Source organism: Chamaea fasciata, unplaced genomic scaffold, assembly GCF_029207755.1.
Source record: "Chamaea fasciata isolate MVZ Bird 193981 ecotype frontalis unplaced genomic scaffold, bChaFas1.0.hap1 SCAF_16, whole genome shotgun sequence".
NCBI lineage: Eukaryota > Metazoa > Chordata > Aves > Passeriformes > Sylviidae > Chamaea > Chamaea fasciata.
This window is the reverse complement of record NW_027094101.1, coordinates 8,269,007-8,289,506: the sequence shown is the minus strand read 5'-3', so window position 1 is coordinate 8,289,506 and position 20,500 is coordinate 8,269,007. Positions and strand designations below refer to the sequence as shown.

Sequence of the window (20,500 nt, the reverse complement as noted above, 5' to 3'; positions counted from 1 at the left end):
CTTCTTCAATGGGTTTCAAATTGTCACTCAAGCAGAAAAATCAAAAGTCGTGAGTTTTGCACATTATTTCCTCTAGTGAACTACCAGTTCAAGTCTCCATTATAAGATATTCATCTCATGTCTGAGTATTCTTCAGTTTTAATTCACGGTGCTGATCAAAGACAAAAGATCCTGCAGCTGTACAAAAGTTCAAACAGCTCAAAAAGCAGCAGACACATCCAGCTGTTTTGAGAAGGCACCATGAGATTGCTACAAATCTGAGATAAAAAAATTCCCTTCATGTACCCAGAACATTCAGCCATAGAGTAAACATCCACCTAAGTGAGTGTCATGCACGTAATACAGATGTGACAGGCAACTGCAACAAACATATTCTACCACCGAAGAGTGTTTTAGATATGAAGACCATCAAGTTTAACGTATTTTATTGTCAGGGCTCAATATCATATGCAAATCCTTCACATAGGAGTTATGCACAGCCTTTCAAGGCCACACCCACCCAGGTTTCAGTCTGTTGTCCCAAGTATTTTAGTTATAAACTGATACATTTGTCTTATGCAAATGCTGAAACAAGTGTTGGCACAACTACCATTCCAGGTCATGGCAGAGCAGTGAAATGTTCTGTTCCCAAGTGATATCCGTGGATCTCTGGGGGTAGGATAGAAAGCCACAAAGCTCACCCTGGCCTTCCTCTTAAAACAGCTTTGAAAAGAGCATTTTACACATAAAAGGCAGCTGGTTATGTTTTAACAGACTCTTCTGTAAACAGAAGTGCTCAACAGATGTGCAGCGTCTATCAGAGATGGTTATCAGCATCATTTTCATTTCCAGAACCAATAAAACTGGACATCATGCCTATTCTCCGAGTCATTCACCTACCTCAGAAGATAAACTGGACTCACTAATATCTGCTATGGGATTGATAAAAACCTGATGTCAAAAGAATTAAGTTTTAGAAAAAGAGAGAAACGAGAATGTCCAGCTACTGCAGCATTTCAGTCTGCAAATAGGCTCTCCACTGATCTGAAACTGCAAACAGACAAGTCAAAGTGAGGGAAGGAAGGCAAAAAGACTCTGAAGCAGATTTATATTTAGCAGCAGGTTAGGTGGAAAGAAAAGGCTCAAGGACAATGGCAGGTCTTTTCTTCCTTGAGCTAAACCCCCAATGCATTTTTGTGAAAGAAAGAGTCTTCTGCTTTTAACTGCAGCCCAAAACTGCATTATGGCTCCTAGGTGCTTTGATTTTTTTTTCTTTCCTTTCTAAATCTCAGCACACAGGCAGCTCCAGGGCTCAGTAGGAGAACTCTTAAAAGCAGGCCTGTAGAAGTGAAGAGATCAGTCATTCCCTTGTCCCTGTGTTCCCGGAGCTCCCCCGCCCAGGCAGCCACAGATGAGATTTCACGCAACCAGACAAGGCCTTTTTTAAACAGCCTGAAAGATTTAAAATCCTCCAAGAGCAAGCAGAGCATTCCTTCTGATTGGAAAGAGAAACACTGAAATGCACTTCCATTCTTCACAAAGGTCACAGTAACCTTCAAAATTCCATCAAACTTCTTCCCCCCTCTTCAGCTCTATTATCTTTAGTAATTTGTAGCGTTCTTTACAAAATATACTGGAGTTTCTCAGAACACAAATCCCAGTGTGAACATGATGCAAGCAATCTTTGCTTAGTTAATTTTTCCTAGGCTGCTTGAAGTTTCCAAAGTCCAGATGTTTTTCCAACTGTCTTCCCTGTCCCACAACTGCAAAAACATAGGTCTTTTCTTTAGAATTACCATTTTATATAAGTTTTCAACTTACTCAGTGCTTCTCAGTCCATTTTTTCCAAATAAATATACACATACTTTGGATTAAATGACTTACTGTATTAGAAACATGACACTAGAAAGCTTTAGAAAGTATGTTCAGTGTATTTTGACAAATGCAAACGTGCTGAAAGCATGACATCTTCCATGAAACAGTACAGAGCTTTAAAACTGTGGAAAAAATTTAAACAGTTTCCTACTTGCAATATCTATGGCTACATCTCCAACCGTACACAATTAACAATCCTGTACCCTTCAACCATTATTTCCAACCTTCACCATTAAAATGTTACTGTGCATTTAACAGCATAGGAAAATGCCTGATCATCTTAATTAGAGCTTGACAGGGAGCTCAGGGTATTTTTAAACTCCCGCTACCCTAACCTAAAAACAGCGGGGAAAAAAATCGGAAGAACCGTTAATTTTTATCACCTTTACCCAAATAACTGTTCAGCCAGAAGCAGATGCACACACTTCAGAGAATTCTTTGCTCTAGACCACTGAATTCTTAAGCATTAAACCTTTGAGATGCATTTCAAACCTGCTATCTGGCACCACTGGAGAAATAAAATCACTTTTCAGAGCTCATATGTGATTGAAGAGACCCCATTTAGCGTGTAAAACATAAAGTAGGAATGTGTTGCTTCCGCTAAACCAGATTTACCAATAGACTGCTTTGGTTAAGCATGCACCATCTACAGGATTTCCCTTCACAGGATCTCTGATGAAGGCTGAGTTGAGATAATATCAGTGATCTCTCATTACAAGCATATTGTCAAAAAAAGGATTGTGTTTTGTTGCTGTTTCACAGCTCAATCATCAGCAGTACCAGCAGTGACAGAGCAGATACCCTTCCACAGCGAGAAAGTGGTACTGTAAAATAAACTGATTTTGTTATTCTAAGGCTTACAGAAATCCACTACAATTACCAATGGAAAAACAACACAGAATTTTGAACATACAAATCAGTGTCAATTTGGCTCCAGAAAGGATTTCTGCAACTCACCTATGGTGCAGTTTGTGGTTATTTTTCTTCGCTTGGGGTTGTGTCGTAGCAATTCTAACTCTCTCTTGGTCGGCTCCCATGTTGAATACTTCTCTCCAATGCCTAATCAGATGAAAACAAAGTTTCAGGAAGTTCTTTAGTGCAAGGATTAAAAATTCTGTTCAAGTCAAAACTTTCAACGTTCTGTCCATTAAGTTAGACTCAATTTATGCACAACTTCAGGACACTGATTGCTGTTAACCCCTTCTCAAAAAATATGGTTCAGAAAGGTATCACTAAATTTTTCAAAACAGAAGAACTAACATAAAAAAAGAAAGGTAGTTCTTTACTTATAAAGAACAGCTAGGCAAATAAACTTTCCATTATCGGATTATAACCCTCCTTTCAGAAATTCCAATAAAGAAATTCCAGCACAAGAATAAACTTGCTATTACTCAAAAATACATTTCCTTGTGCTCAGAGGAGGCTAAATGACAGAACCAGCATTGATGAACTCAACAAGTTATTAAAAAAATCTAAACTGACCTAACTTAATGGACATATAATCTTTAGAGAACAGTAGAATTTAATAATTCAATACACTAAACAGTTACTACATGTCTTAGGATATGCCATTACATAGAATGACCTCTCCATATACCATTAATGCAGGATTAGACAAGTTTTAATTTTTGACATTCACTTTGCTGACGTATCTAATATTATCTAAAAATGAAATTAGTAGTAGGTTTAAACACCACCCTCCCTCCACCAACCAGCCAAAACTCTTCAAATATTAAACTACCCTTTCTCATGAGCTAAAATCTGTCATTATTCTCTTCGAAGACCAACACTGCATTTCCAGCAGATTTCTTTTGCTCAAAGGAAAGTGCAGTAGAAATGAGTCAGGTCAGTAGTATGGAGAGCAGATTTGAAATCAGCAGAGAGCTGTGCTCAGTGTAAACCTGATACAAGAAAAACACAACAGTGAAGACTCACGTGCTGACCAGCTCAATACTGCCGCAGCTTTCTATGTAGCACAGAAATTGCTGTGCAAGGTCAATTATCGTGAATCACAAAGGCATCTCAGCATTAAAAATAAAGAATTATAAGACGGCAAGCAGTCTATTCAAAAACTGAGAATTAAAGTCAATTAAGAGTTATTTTTCAAAGAATGCATGGAGCAGAAGCAGCGCTTTGCTACAGAAAATAAATTATAAATCGTACATATGAAAAGGATAGTAGAAAAATAGAGCTGGAGGCTTACACATTCTGCATAATATACATTAAACTTTAATCACTCTTTGATCTTCACTTTCAGAAATAGCTATGCTTGTCAGAACCTGCCCTCCCAAAAATGTTCAATTCATAGTTACTATTGACCCTCCAGGTTCTAGTAATAGAAGGTCTCATTTTTGGATTCTCAAGGACTAGAGAATTCTTATTTACACAAATACACTCATCTCTCACTTTATTTGATTCAACAACAGATTATGCAAGGAGCTTAAGGAACAATACCAGAATCCCTTTCCTTTATCCAAGGTTCAACATCAAGCTACACACCCAGGAAAACAGAAAAGGCAGGGAATGACTGAGACTGATGAGATAACACAGCTGCAATGCTTTGGACACACTGCACGTCTGCAGAGACCCTTTGGAGACACACAGATGGACACTTCACAGAGAATGGAACATTGGCTTCTAACAGGTTTGGCATTGGATGTCTCCAGCAACCCTGGTCATGTTTGTAATGCTCCCTTAGGAATTTATATAAATTCATTGGTAACACCATGTTAGTAGCAGCAATTGCACTGTGCAGCTGTAAATTCCTGTGTTTGGGTTCACTGCAGTTAAAACATGGCCAAACACAGTCAGTCAGTGTGATGAACCCTGAGAATAATTAAAATATACCCCCTTGGATATGTTTAAATCCTGGTTTAATTCAAATACAACAAAATTCATACCTGGAAACACATGTGCATTTTAGGCATGCAATAGATCCACGTGTATCAGCAGCACTATTCATATATATTTATATATATCTATATATAGTAATATAATTTAGATGCTGTAGAGGATAAGGACCAAAGCATGTCAGAAGAGCAACTCTAAGTAAGGTTAAACATGACAGACTGGATTACTTTTAAGGATTCTGGGTCAATCAAATATTTGTTCAATTAAAAAGAAATGAAAAGAAACAAAAAACAATGTGCAATTAACGCCACAAACAGAGCAAACCAGACAGAAAAGGTTCTTGCAGAAGCCTTTCATTAGAAGGAGCACAAATGAAGTCAGACACAGAAATTAAAACGTGCTCTGTTCCAGCTATATAACTTAGCAGGAATGCTGAGGTTATATTACTCTTGAAAATTTGGAAAAGGCAGAGCCATTTATTAGGAATGGTTTGATGTTTAAAAAATAAAAACAGCAACAAAAACCACAACCAAAACACAAATAAGGAAAGAGGTTTAATAAAAAGGCTTAATAACACTCACAAGCATGCCAAAAACTCCAATATAAACTACCTTAAACAAAGATTTGCAAACCATGCACAGTTCACCATTCACAATTAAAGGAAAGTAGTGTTAGAGAAGTGAAAATTAGTAATTTTTAAAATGTTGCTATAAAGTAGCCAGAGACTCAAGTCAGCATGTGAAATCTACATCTAAGAAATTATTTTACTGGGTGAAATACTGAAATTGGCATTTCTCAAGAGAATTCATCAGGGGCATAAGGACGAGTGAAGGAAAATGAAGGCTCTATAAAAGTCACGATTTTTCAATCATTGTTTACTTTGCTAAACTTCAGCAAATTCCAATTTATCCCCTCCCAAAAATTCAGACATTAATTAGAACCAAGGGTTCTGTGTATTCTCTCCTCCCCTGTTACTAATATTCAATACCAAAGGAAAAAATACTGGCCAAGTTGCAACTTGTTCAGAGTTACATCAGATAACCCTGAACTACAGCTGGACTGGGAAACTCAGCACACTGGGAGTTAATACTACAGGAGTATGAAATGAATCTCATGACATTGGGGGTTTTCTTAAACTTTTTTTTCCTCCAGGCATCATGTTGTTATGTGAGCATCTATTAAAGTATAAACTAACACCCTGCAAGCACTGTGTAGAGAAAGCTGAAAATATACTGCATTTACCCTTCAGTTTTTACGCCAATCAGTTTCCGCAGACTGGATTCACTTCTGAAGTTCTCTAAGTTGGCAACAAGACCTGAGGTAAATTAACTCTGTGGTAGCAATGTAAACCCAAGACACTGAGTTTGGGGTTTGTGCTCCTCGTGACATTCAGTTTGGAGAAAGAAGGGATCTTCCAGATAACAAGAGGGAGGGAGCACATGGATTGGAACAACAGAGAGAAGGAAAAACACCAGACAATTCTCCATTATTTCTCCCATGTACATTTCTCATTCCTTAGATAAATTTTTGAGGAAACACAAAGTTTCATAATAAAAAGATATAAAAAAGAACCTATGCCATGACTTAAAAGAAAAAAAAAAAAAAGGCTACATTGCAGACTCCAGTAATTCAAAGTGTTGTTGTCTATTCCTTGATTTTCTGTCTTCACTGGTCACTACAGGTTAGTTCTCCAGGGACAGAAGATGTGATGTGCATATTCATACAAATATGCATTTGTGTATGTATATTTAATGTGCCATTCATTAGTCAGTTAATCAGTACAGAGGCTTCCTGCCTGGCAGTTCCTCTGGGTGAGTCTTCAACCTTCTCTGCACAACTCTGTGGTCCAAGATGACCAGAGGAACAATCTTGTTGCTGTAATTCCCTGGAATATAAACTACAGCAGGCTGATGTCCATGGCAGGACAAAGTGGCTCCATCTCAGTGGGCAAGGCACAAACGTATCAATTGATAAGGACAAGGTAACTAAGAAATTACTCTTTCAATCTGCATATTTAAAAGAAAGTAACTGGGGGAGGTTTCCTCTTCTACAGGGTAATGAAAATCTGTTACGTTGTTGCAGCTGATTAATTTGGCGCCTCAAACACAGATCGAAGGAGTTTCCAGAGTAGGTACAGAGCTTGAATGAAAGGTTTTTAAACATACTCCCATTTTGTCTTGCTTTGAAAACCAGTACTTTGTGCTAAAACCTTTTAAGGAGTATTTCCTTGTTCTAGGACTCACTATTCCTCCGACTCCCTCCCCTCCAACAGGGCACAAGAAGGAAGCAGAGTGGGATCTGTAGTAGGAACCAAGTGAAGGCAGCTATCTTTTGAGCCAGCAGAAAAGCTCTCGTTAATACCATGTTAGCTGCTATTTTTAAAATTGGAAATGAGGTTAAGAATGGTTTGAAGTCATATCAGCCCTGACTAAGGCTGTCACATTGAAACAGGATGCCATGGATTCCGGAAGAGACATTACTGGACAGAAGTTATCTGTCTTCAAATACAGACTTTCCCACTTTAAGAAAACATACCCCCTGGAGGCCACTGGAAATGGAAGATGATAAACTTTTAAAACTGATGCTTACAAACTACTCAGTTTAGAATAAATGATATTTCCTTTCCAAAAAAGAAACCAAAACAAACAAAAAAAAATCACCCCAAAAATCAAATAAAAAAACCCCAACCAAACAAAAACAAAACAACAACAACAAAAAAAAAAAACAAACAAAAAACCACAACAGAAACACCCCCAAAACAAAACCCCACCAGAAAAAAAAAAAAAAAAAAAAAAAAAGAAAAGGTTTATTTTGAAGGAAATCTATCGAGGAAAGGGCATATGAAATCAAGTTTGATGTAACTATTCAACCACTGGAACATATCCAAACAAGAGGAAAACGATTTGCACGATAAAACTGGCATTCTTAACTGTGATTCATGTCTAAAATGGCAGGATAATCAGCAAAGGGACGCTTGTTAGTGAGGTGCGTCGCCAGCCCACGCCTCTTACCTGTCATTGTACACTGGTAGTGAGAAACCACTGTTGGGGTGAAGGCTAAAAAAGAAAAAATTAGGGAAAGCAAACTGAATAAAACAAATGTGTGTACATATATTTGTGTGTAAATACTTCTACAAAGATACTGTGCGTGTACCATGAAAGCACAGGTGTGTAAGTAAGCTGGCATGATCTATTTAAAAAAAAAGTTTAAAAAAAATCACACACAAGGGTGGCATTTCATGTGAGGGGAACAGATTTATTGCCTGTACCACATAAATAAGCCTAAAGGAGCAGACTGTTACATTCTCTACCTAATACAGCTCTAACTTTTGATATTATGCAAGTTTTGCAGGATTAATGTTAGATATTTCTATAATTTCTATCATTAAAAAGAAAATATTTTCGCTACAATTAGGTGTGGCGCACGTGTTAAACCCACAGTCTGACTCCTGGAAAGCAAAAACTAACATCTCTCTACTCTCTCCAAAGAGCTCTTTCTTCCCCTTAGCAGGTTTTTTTGGTTTGTCTTGTTTTGTTTTGGTTTTTTTTGGTTTGTTTTTTTTTTTTTTTTTTTTTTTTTGCCACTGAACAAATAGGAGGGACAGGTATGATTAAAAACAGAAACAAGAAATTCAGGCAGGAAAACCAAACCTTGTAATTTCCAAGCTTTTCGTTGTTCTTCTTTGGCAATTTGTTCCATGTCTTTGTCGTATATGTAATCTTGACACATAAAGCAGTATATACCCCCATACAAAAGGTCTATGGCTGCAAAACAGAAGGGAAGTTGGGGAGGAGGAAAAAAAGATGTGAGTTCATAAACCAGAAGGCATTTTAAAGCAGGCTTCCAAGTCAGGCATTCTTTCTTCCAAGCAGTCCACAAAAGAAGAAAAATCTGTATCTTAGAATCTGGAAGATGGAAAAAAAAATTAAAAACCCAGACATTTTTCCAGTTTTAGTGTGAATTATTCAGTTGCTTCTGGCACAGCAAGAAAACTGTGCAGGACAGCAAAGCATCAGCTGCCTTCAAGCTGTCTGCAATCCACAATTTACCTTTCAAACACCCGAGTTACCAAGAGGCATCAGGACAGTGACTGACTACAACACACACAGAACCAGCTCTGTAAGAGTTAATATGTGAGTTTGAACTGTCTTTTCTAAGACTTCAGCAGCTTCTCTTCAAGGCCATTAAAATAATCAGAAAGCACCTAGTTAAAATCTAGATGAAGGCTCAAACAGAAGACAGCACTGCAAATTCAAAGCTATTTCTCCAGGGTAAACGTTTTCCTGGGTAGTTTATTCTACAGGTTACTTCTGTCTCAATTTTTCATTCCACACACCCTTTCAGAACAAACAAATGAACACTGACCAATGTTAAAAATATTTTTCTTGCACAACCTTAAACAAAAGAAAGCCAAGAAACAAAATGAGAAATGTCATTTTACTCCAACATATCCCATGGAAAAAGTGCAAAGTAATTGCTGATTTTCAGTACATAGATATGAAAAACAGCCACAATCACAAGAAAGTTAAAAATCAGTGGGCACTAACAAATCTTACTGGAACACAATCAGCAAACACCTAAGAAACACAATACTCTTCTCCCTCAAGTGTAGAGCTTTCATTTATTTTTGTTTTTAAAAATTCCTTTTATTTCCAGAAAACTAGCATTATTAGACTAGTCTTACTACAATGGAAACTTGTTTTAAACACAGGAAACCATTACCACATTAGGTGGCCTGCAAGGAACAGCAGTGAATTACTCTGAAGTGCTCAATAAGCCAAACCACATGCCATGCAGCAGGAATTCTGCCATGGATCTCAGCAGGTAAACACAGGTGAATTCTCAGTCCTGCCCTGTTAGTGGGGCAGTGCTTGTGGTGAGGTTTCTAACCCCATCTCCTCCATCCTTCACAGCCTCTACCCCCTCACAACTTGCTGTCCCTCTCCTTTAGTCTGTTGCAAGCTGGGTTTTTTCCTTCCTTCTTCTCTTTTAAAACCACTTTTTCAATGATTATGTCAATTGTTTGTTACTTCTCCTATTATTCAATAAAATCAAACTACTTTAATCAATTTTCAATCTTGCCGATGTGCTCTGTTCTTCTGCCTGGCCTGTCTGGACCACACTCAGTTTGTGGAAGAAGATAAGGACCATGTTACCTCATGTCAAGTCACAAACTCAGGATTTTCATTACCTGTAATGTCCCAACGCCAGAATATTTCACCCTGATGCCCAGAGGACTGAATAAACTCCTTTAACAGAATATCCCAAAAGGAGACAAGACTGAGCTGTGGTGGAGGATCAGTAATAAAACACTATGCAACTGTGCTGGTATAACACAACTTACAGAGTACTGGAGTGCTACAATATTTACTCCCTTACTTATTGCATTACCAGTTCTGCACGGTTTTCTATAAAACAGCTGTTGAAAATCCAAAGTATTGGTCTTAAAACACAAACCCAAATATTGTTCTCCAAGTACTTTTAAAACATCTCACCAAAAGACTCCCAGATAACAGAAGAGGGCTGGCAGAATACTGAATAAATAGGACTTTGTGAGCACTAATAATTACAATTCACCATCAGAATGTGTAGGCATAGCTGTGCTCAGATGATTCCTTACCTTACCTTTCCTTTCTTTCTGGATTTACATGCCTGAGCAACGAGAGGGAGATGTCAAGATTTAAATCAACAAGAGACCACCTTCCACAAGCCACTTGTTCAGAGTAGAAGGAATTTGTGGTGTAAAGGATCAGAAAATTTCACAGAACGCTGGCAGACTTAAAGCCATAATTGTCCAGCAACCTGATTAATGACTCTTGAGGAAATATCCTCTCTCCAGTACACTTATGGAAACAATGCAGCTGTACTTTTGCCAGCACTTCCAATGTCTTTTTAATGACTGCAAGGGGTTTTGGACTAATTACCTCAAGCATCAGTGACAAGGTGGCCACACAGGCCTGGCCACAGCACGAAGGAAAGGCAGGAGTTTCTCATGGAGCCAGAACACAGCTGCTCAGGAAAAGAGTCCACTAGGAAAGTTTGGTAGTTTATTGTTTCAGGTTAATGTAATTTGATTTTTTTTTCCCTTGAAATACACTTAAACTTTCTTATGCTGGTTGTCTTGAGATGAAGAAGAACAGAGGAACCACTGAAGGGACTGTTTCACTGACAAACTTCCCAACTAGCAATTCCTAAGCACTGACTGAAGTTACACCACACCCCAAGGACAAAGTCCACACGAAACCTTCTCCCTCAAAGGACTGGGGGGAATGAAACACATTTTGCTTCATTGTTAGGCTAAACTTCTGTTGTTTAAAACTAAAGTGCCATGAAGCTCTATCTCAAACTGAAACACTTGGCCAGAAGATTCCATAAAAAACACAACAGTAAAGCATTAGAATGCACATGAAGCAAATTCTGCCACTGGTATTTGCTTTGGTATTTTGGATCACAAAACTCGCAAAAAGGCCTCAAATTCATAAAAAGTTTGGGAAGTACCAACCTAGGAATAATGCCCAGGTGTTTTGGATTAACCCCCTGCCAAGTCTTCCAGGATGCCCAACATTCCTCACGATGAACATCTCTTTTAGAGAGCTCCTCTGGAATGACTGCAGCTCCCAACTTCAGGATCTGCTTTTCCTAAAACTCCTCCAAACCTTCTCTCAGGAAGGCACAGGAGGATGGAAATCAGCGAACTTCAGTTCTAGCTTAATACACATACAGAATTTATTACCCTGGGAAAATAAAGCATAGATTAAGTAGAAATCTACCTTTTTCTTTCACAAGGAGGAACCAAAAGCAATTCAAAAGAATCACAATTTCATTTTATCAAATTTGATCAATATAGATTCATGGTTTAGGAATTCAAAATACCTACTTGGTGATCACAGGTGGAGCAATTTAAGAATGAAAAGACCTCTTGGAATGTAACATTTTTCTTTGCTTTTATACTTTCTGTGCTGACAATAAGCCTCCCTTCCTTTAAAGTCTGATCTCCTCATTCCCCTTTACATACAAAATTATAAGCAGCTGCAACCCAAGAGAGGAATGAAAATACATTTTATTTTTCATTTAAAAATAAAACTATCAGCCTGGAGAAACAAGGAGGCAGCACAGAAGATCATGCAGGAACAACAACTTTATCTACTCATGAAAGGAACATGAAGTTTTAAAAAACAACAGCTCTGGGGTGAAAGTTTAAATCTAGCAGCAAAAAGTCTTCAAACTGCATCTGGGAGCCAAGTAAAGTGTTTTACTTAAGCCTAAGTGCTTTATTTTTCCAACTGTATCGACTGATGTCCTTGTGAAAATGTTAAAGAGACCAGAGATGATGGGAACACAACAAAAGCAGGGAAGTGTGCCACATCCAGAGTGTGCACATCTCATCCAGGTAAAAAACCTTGGATGTTCAGTTTTTGAAAGATCCAGGTGAAAGAACTCACTTTGCTCAGCTGGGAATGGGACACTACCATAATACTTGATACCAATCATCAGACAGGAGATATTTGTGAATCATGTTTTGGTATCATCTCCCTCGGATCACTGAGTGCACTCAAGTAGAAAAGAAAAATCCAGTAGCAACTCAGAATTCAGGTCAGTTTTTACCTGTACTGAAATTAATTCCATTGTGAATTTCTGTAACTCAGTCTTGGCATATTATCAACCTCAAATCAACACACTCTGTGTTCTATGCAAGAAACCTCCATTTTCTTCAACTTCTGTAAGAAAGGAGGCTAAATTGGCAATTCTTTCAAAGCATTTTAAGCCAACATCTGAAGCTAATTCATGCTCCCTGATTTCTCACTTTGAGTGTTAATCATTAAACCCATTCCAGGTAATTGGCTCAGGTTCCCAAGAAGTGATTTGTTAAACTTCAGCCAGTTCTCCACTGGATCTTGTCTCTGATCTATCAGTACAAAGCAGGCATCTGATTGCCCTCCTCCTAATTTCCTGGCACCTGGAATCTGCACCACAGGTCAGAATTCCTGAACTGATAAGAAGGGAGGAAAAGAGGTGGAAAAGGGACTACTTTTGCTAAATGACGATCCCGCCATTGAGAACTGCAGGTATTTACTGTCAGGGAAAACAAACAAACGCAAACCTCTAACTTCCTTCCATTGCCAAAAAATTTTAATCCACATTAAAAACGATAGTCAAGTATTATCCTTCCCTCTCACATTGAGTATATTCTCCTAATACCTGAAACAGAACTATTCCATTAAGTCCTGCTTTTTCTTCTTTTTTCAAACCAGGAGCTCCCAGGTCAGAAGTGCTTTTGTGGCTCTGAAGTCTCCAAGATGCCTACTGGCCCCATACGGATCTAGAATTTTAATGTTTAAATCTGATTTGCCTGCAATCCAAACATGGCAAGCACCCAACACTATCCTGCAAACCACTTAACACCAGGAGCCAAATGGGCAGCCTCTGGGCTGTACACTCTGTGATGGTTTAGAATATCATGCTACAACTCCAGATGAAGCCAAGCCAGGAAAGATAAGATGAAGAAAAAAATGTCCTGGTATCCCTATGGAATCTCGATAACAAATATGCTTTTAACGGTTAATTTAGAGGAACCACAAAGGTGTGTCAAACCATTTTATATTAAGTTGTTGTAAGTGTAATATTAATTCCAGCTCCTTTGACTTCATTCAGAAATACATGGATTGTACACACACAGTACCTACATATGTGTGCATGTCCCAATATGCTGCAGAGGAGGCTGCAGCCCTCCTATACTTAAATTGTCCTATTATAAAATATATTTTACCTTTTGTCAGTCTTCTCCCTGCCCTCCTCTGAACCTACAAGCTTCCACAGTTCCCCTCTTTGCAGCAAACCTTTGAAAACTGAGAATTAAATCCTCCTGCTACAGCACCCTCTTCTTGATCTCACAATATATTACTCAGGTTTAAAGGAGAGAAATTGTTAAACACTCCCTTACTTCATCTTGCTGGGGTTTTTTTTCCAGAAATCTGGGGGCAGAATCCCCAAATCACAGTCACCAAGTTTTGAGCTGCTGCACATGATGTGATAAAAACTGCTTCTACTCATCTGCATATTCTTATCTCAGCAACAGTGGAGACTTATCTAAAAACCACTGTTTTCAGTAAAAGCAGTAGAAAGATCCAGACCTGCACAGAAGTTTGTGGCTGGGTCTGAGGCAAGCAGATACATCCAGAGCTGGCAACGCACAGGTAAATCAGCAAGTTGGCTTTCTGAGGAGTAAGCATATTCCAGGTATAGAGAGAACTCTTCAGGAGTCCTTTCTGATACTAAAAGGAGCTTTTGAGGGATGGCCAGTAGGAGCTCATCACTACCTGCACCTTCCAGTGGAAGACAGTTCCAATTAACTTTCCTGCTGCCTCCTTACAAGTCCAGTCTGGCTCCATGCTTGAGCAAAGGCACAGGAATGCCATGCTGGAATGTGCCTCATTAGCACATTAGCAAATTAGGTTTTCCCTGCAATACTTTGCACAATATATCCCAGAGCAACATATACTGTTAATGGCAATCAGGAATATTGGAAGTTCAAGCCACATCCTGCAACTGACCCGTGCACCCAAAATGCTTTCCTCCTTCTCCTCCTCTTCAAATCAACGATCCTCCAGTTGGCATCACAAGGATATTATGTTGAAGTACAGTATTTTGTACATTCTACTATCAAATTTCACCTCATTTTTTTTTTTTTTTTGCTGGAGTCACTGAGGTTATATAATTCATAGGGCTACCCAGCCCTCCTCAGTACAAGTCACACTTCTGAACTTTGTGACCATCAGGAATTTCATACACACACAAAATTCCTTCTCCTCAATTACTACAAAATAGCAGTAAATCAGGACTGGCTCTGCTAGTTAAGTCTGTGTCCTACACACTCCACTTTCAGTTCATTCATCATCAATTTCCCTTCTTCCTCCATCTTCTGCACCGTGATTCTCATATTGATCCTTGCCACTTCTACATCAAGTAATAATTTCCAAGGGGGCACAATGTCAAATCCTTTACTTGATCCAGACAAGTCAGGTTCAGTGTATTTCCTTTTTTCTGTGAAAATCAGTTGTGTTATCAAAAAAGGCATATTTATGTGACACAATCCATCTCTGACAGAACAGAACACTTTGTGTGCTGCTTTCCATTCACCTTCATCTCCTCACCAGACTTCTCCACACCACCACCAAGTAAAGCATTAGAACTCAAATCAAGAGGCTGGTAAAATGCCCAGATGACCTTTTCTACCACTTTCTGAGGATGTGAACAGAAAAACCAAACTGCTACTCCAGCATCGCAGTAAACTGTGCTGGGAACAGCTTTAATTGCCCTCTTCACGCAGGGTGTAATGAAAATCTTTGCTGTTTAAAAAAGAACTGGCAGAATCAACACTACAGTCAATATCTTCCAACTCAAATGAAAATTAAACAGCTTTTACTGTCATTCCTTTACAGAAGTGATCTGTTTCTATATATTAAATTTCAGACAGACATGCACTAAGAGCAGTAACCAGATTTTCCCTTTTACCAACTTCAGTATAGAAACCAGCTTTCAATCATGTTTCCTCTGAATCAGATGAAAAAATTAGTTATTTGTTTTCTACAGGAAGTAGAAGCTTTTTGAATTGTACCAAAAATCCTCAACTTAATCTATGAGCATTATTTGTAGGCTCACCCACCCAGTTCCTCTCACCACAAATGTATTTATTGGGCTGAATTTTACATCAGCATATACTTAAAGAAAACAGTTCCACAAGAAACAGTTTGTGATCTAATAAAAAACGAATGCACTCTAACAGGCCCAACTCCATAATGAACTGGTTGCCAGTGTCTCTAGAAACGGAACAACAGTTCAGTCGTCCAACTATTTCTTGCTTAGTCCTTAAACTACTGAACCTCACTCCTGCTAATTCACCTCCCCCAATTCCTGAACTAAAGCATGAGGCCTCAGAGCAGATAAAGATTTCACCCCAAACCTGCATCAGAGGTGCTGTTTCAGAGACACTGTTCAGGGGTTAAAAGTGCATCTCTAATAGAACGAAGCACAGCATGGACATGCATGAGTCGGCTCCTCAGCAGGGAGATTAAATAAATAATTCTACACAGAGCTTTGGTACCATAACTGAACTAGTCTAACTGAGAATGGCCATCTGTAACAGGCTGTCCTAAGCCCTACAGCAGTGGGTTTTTCGGCAACTAAGAGTGTGTGTATTAGAAAAACAACATTATGTAACAGAAAACATTCACTCAGAAAGAATACTGAAACTTCATTTGGTGTCTGCCCAGGAATTTTCAGTCACAATTAGGAAACTGATAAATTAATCACTGCTATGGTTTTGAGATGAACTTTATAGTACCAAGCTCTCTTCTCTTTTAGAGCTACTGTTCACAGACACTTTCCTGCTTGTGCTACTCTGGGACGAAGTTACTGTGTATTTTCCTTCATTGACCAGCTGTAGAAAAGATAAGGAAGACCATCATTTTTTACAAAGATAGAATCCACCTGCAGATTCCCCAGGTCCTGAACCTGATATGGAAGGGTTATTTAGGAAGATGACAGAGTCTGTTCATTGCACACATTCATTTAGGATAATCAAAATAGCTCCAGAAGGATTTCAAGTTCCTTAGCAAAAAGGCAATAGCACCAAGAGTGAAAATCCAACCACTGAAGAGGCAGACATGTAACACCAATCAGAAGAGAAGGTTTGGAGTCCCTGAGTTTAACTCCCGAGTAGGAGTGTTAGTAAGAGTATCAGCTCTGTGTTGAACAGCAGGTTAAGAAGCACAAAATATTGGAAGTATTATGGAAGTATTAACTAAGAATGCAAGTCATCAGCACAGCAAACTGTCTCAATCCAAGGGGATGGCACAAGAAATGGACACAGTAGAAGTGGAAAAGTAAAGTATGATGACAATATTGAGAATCGTACTAAAGTTTCAGTAAGAAAAGTTGAAAATAGCTCAGGTTCCTACAGGTGTGGAAAAGAAAGCATCTGACAGGATCAAAACCACAAAAAATCCCAGAGGAGATCAGTAAGGACTTTGCTCTCACCATTCCACGACTCCTCACAAAAGACACACAGAGCCCTGTGGGAATATCAGACTGTCCTGGAGATGGACTGAGAGAGACTGAGCAAGGCAGAGATTTAAAAAAGCAGCTCCTAAAGCTGGCTCTTACCTCACTCACCCCTCACCCACATCCACAACTCACGGAATACATTAAATTAAGTACAGCATTATTAATATACATTGAACAGGGAGGCAGATGCAAGAGCACAGGTATCACTGTAAGGTCACATTGTGAGTGCCTAATTTAGATGGTTCAGGGAAGCAGAGACAGCAAGGGATGTGTTTAACACCACTCTGGAATATGATGCTGGAGCCTCCTGAAAGACATAGCAGAGAGCTGCAAACACATCCCTGCCATGCTCAGACAGCTGTTACAGCTGAAATCCATGGTATTTCTTACAACTGTGATTAAGTGTGCAGCTCCTGCCTGTCTCCATGGAGACTGATGTTGGCTCAGCAAAAAGTCACCAAGTGCTTTAAAATAATTCCTCTTCGTTTTGAAATTTCAAAGCACTTAACTTGTTTTTGCCTATCAGATGTTATTTTCCCAACTAAAACTGCAGCAGGAAAAGCAACCAAAAGCACTAGTAAAACTACAAAAATATTTTTAAAGCTCATTTCACATGCAGCTGGAAATTAAACACCAAAACATACATTAAAATAAAAGAGAGAAAGGAATCTCCAAAACTAGAAACTGAGCAGTCACTTGCAAAATCTTCACATTATGTGTATTTGTGCACCAAGTAATTTATATTTAGTGGCTGAAGAATCCTTTTCGGGCTGATTCAGTGAAATACTTTGTGCTTTGGCTTAATTAACTCTTGCCCTTTTTATCTAAAGGCTATTCCTTTAGGGAAGTACCTTTTCTGACACAGCTTTAATTGTCTAGTGCCAGGACAATAACTACAACAGTCCTTAAGCAAGAGCATCTTTAAGAATCTCCCTCCCCCATATCCAGTTTTGGTTTTCCTTCAAGGAAACAGAAGCTAATTCACTACAGCAGACAACAGCAAATTGTACCTTGAAGAAAAAATAACTTGAATTTAAGCTTCCCAAATACATAAAACAGCAGCTGAGAATGTGTGTGATTAAAAAGCTTTTTTAAAAGGTTCTCCATAAATATGATGTGTTTAGTGGTAAAAATACTAGAGTGTTTACAAAGTGTTCACAGATAAACAGGTAAATACTGTTGACAGTCTCAATTTAGCACCATATTTTTTAAACCTTAAATGTGGCCATAAACTTGTATTAGCACAAAAGGTTGTTTCATATATATACACACTCATACACCCCTTTTACCAGAAATTCTTTGAGGTTACCTCAAATAATTTGCACTTCTGTGTTGGTGAAGATTCCAAAATAATTTCAGCTAAAGAATTGACATTAAAAGCTCTTTGAGATCACACTCTGAAAAAAGCAATTAAAAAATGTCACACAGGGTTGGCTTGATATTTTCGGTTTTCAAAGAATGGCTGAGGTTGGCAGGGACCCCTGAGGTTACCTGCTCCAGCAGGGCCATCCAGAACATCCAGGCTGCCCAGGCCCATGTCCAGAGAGATTCTGAATATATTTAGGGATAGACCCTCCACAACCTCCCAGGGCAACTTGTTCCAGTGCTTGGTCACCCTCACAGTGGTGTGACAATCAGACAGAACCTCCTGTATTTCATCTGTCCTCCCTGCCTCTTGGACACCACTGGAAAGAGCCCAAGACACCTTTTTTAACCCCTCTTTCAGGTATTTGTACTCATTCATGAACCTCTCCTGTGAGGTGAGCAGTCCCAAGGCTCTCAGCGACACCATGATGGAATTTTCAGTACTATTTTCCAGTATTCTATTTTTCAAGACATTTACAAACTTAAACTATACCACTACTGAGCCTCGTATCTTTTTCTTTCTTGACACATATGGAGGAAGAAACTATAACGATCTGCTGGTTTAAATAATCTTTTCCATAAATAGTAAACTTACACACTCGTTTCTTAAGCACAGGAGTACACAGCACTGCTGGCCTTCTGGAGCTTTTCTGTCTTCATGGAAAATAAAGACAGTTTGTTCCACAAGCACTCAGGATAAATTAAATTAGGAAAGGTGGCCATGCTGGTCAAGAGGAAATTTATGTGATAAAATGCCTTTTTTTTCCTGTTTCTTACATCATTTCACCAAGAATATATTTTAATATGGAGAAAAAATTATATCCATCCATTTAAAAACAGAATTTTAATACAGAATATAGATCAGGATTTTGCATTATAACTCTTCTGAGCTATAAGCAATAGGTAATTTGAAGCAAAACCAAAGGCTTTTGGTTTTGAACATGAAATAGCACCAAAGTTCACAGAACAGAAGATCTTGTTGGCCTTGAAACCAGCATTTGTTGAGACTATTGAGGGAAAGGTACTTCATATGCATTAAATTGTTTTCTTACTACTTAGGTTACTGACTCCAGTAGAAACTGGAAGCCAACACAGAAAAATGAAGAAACGCCCCCACCCGCCCCCAAACTTCAGCAGTTTAAATAATTCTGATTGCTACTTGATTAGCCTTCTTTGTGATAGAAATGATGAGTGTTTTCCTCAGCAAGAAAAGAGGTGAACATGACCTCCTGAAAAAAAAGTTTACTGAAATAAATGTTCTAGTTCCAGGCACCAAACCCACCATTTTTAACACTTAGGAAAAAAACCCCAAAACTCTGCCTCCTCACATTTTTACATATGACATTAATTCATAAATACCAAGATACTAAGGAAATTTTAAGTTGTGAAGATAAACTTAACAGGAATGCAACGGAAGTTCAAGCACCAAGTTTAGAATAAGGCCACTAAACTAACCCGAACCACAAATAAAATTATCTCCCTGCCTAATGAGGTAACTACAAGAAAATATCACTTTACTGGCCTGGAACAGACAGGGATAACACAGAGGATGATGAGGACCACTGGGATGAGAACTCACCTAAATTGTGTCGCTTTGTCTTCGCGTGCTCGTGAATATGTTTCTTTGTGAAACAGCCAAAGAAGACACAGTAGAGGCAAGAGTGGAGTCTGTTCAGGTGGGCACCACACATATGACAAATGCACGACTTTGCCTGAAACAGCAAAACAGACACAGATTGTGAGTGACAGAAACACATCCCCAAGCCCAGGTAAGCAGGCACAGCTCTCACAGCCGCCCTTCCCTTTCACTTGGTGCCTCTGGAATGCTCCAGAACAGCAGGGAAACTGTTCTGTCCTCATGTGACAAAGTCACGAGCTGAACATAACAGAGAAAACTCTTCCATTTGTCCAAGAGATTTCCAAATCCTATCAGGGAGCAGGTGTCACGACTCAGATGAACACCAGAACCCAGGGAAAGCAGCTGCCCAGCAGGGAGGTTAAGTGGTGAAGAGGCAGGAGTTTGGGTGGTGGGACCACAGCAAGAACTCTGCTTTTTCCCAGCACTGACCTCCTTGATGCAATCAAAAGCTGTAATATAACTGGAACATTAAAATGTGTGTGGGTATATGGTATTTCATTTCTCTGCTGGGAGATTCTGCCAGATTCCCTCATTAAGTTTTTCTTAGTCTACAAAACAGTGGCATAATATCAAATCCATACCAGCCAGAGTTACACAAGTTGCCTTTGCCATTCTGAGACTGGCTTTGAACCAGGAGCTGAAAACCACGGGCTGAACTGTACCCCAAAACTACCCAGAATTGGCAGGTCTGAGGAAAGTTGCCTTGATTCGTATGAAATTAATAAGCAC

General features: G+C 38.9%; 1 protein-coding gene across 2 annotated transcripts in view; it reads right to left on the bottom strand.

Annotated features, from left to right (window-relative positions):
- USP22 (ubiquitin specific peptidase 22) overlaps nucleotides 1–20,500 on the bottom strand; it is a 92,772-nt gene that overhangs the window by 40,618 nt on the left and 31,654 nt on the right. Inside the window, exons 2-5 of one of the 2 annotated variants that reach the window (XM_066197735.1) lie at nucleotides 19,712–19,844; nucleotides 8,355–8,468; nucleotides 7,716–7,760; nucleotides 2,812–2,913 (exon numbers count right to left, since the gene is read on the bottom strand). In XM_066197735.1, the coding sequence (XP_066053832.1) occupies nucleotides 2,812–2,913; nucleotides 7,716–7,760; nucleotides 8,355–8,468; nucleotides 19,712–19,844 (394 nt within the window). The remainder of the gene's footprint in view (nucleotides 1–2,811; nucleotides 2,914–7,715; nucleotides 7,761–8,354; nucleotides 8,469–19,711; nucleotides 19,845–20,500) is intronic. The other variant, XM_066197736.1, reaches the window with a different exon arrangement.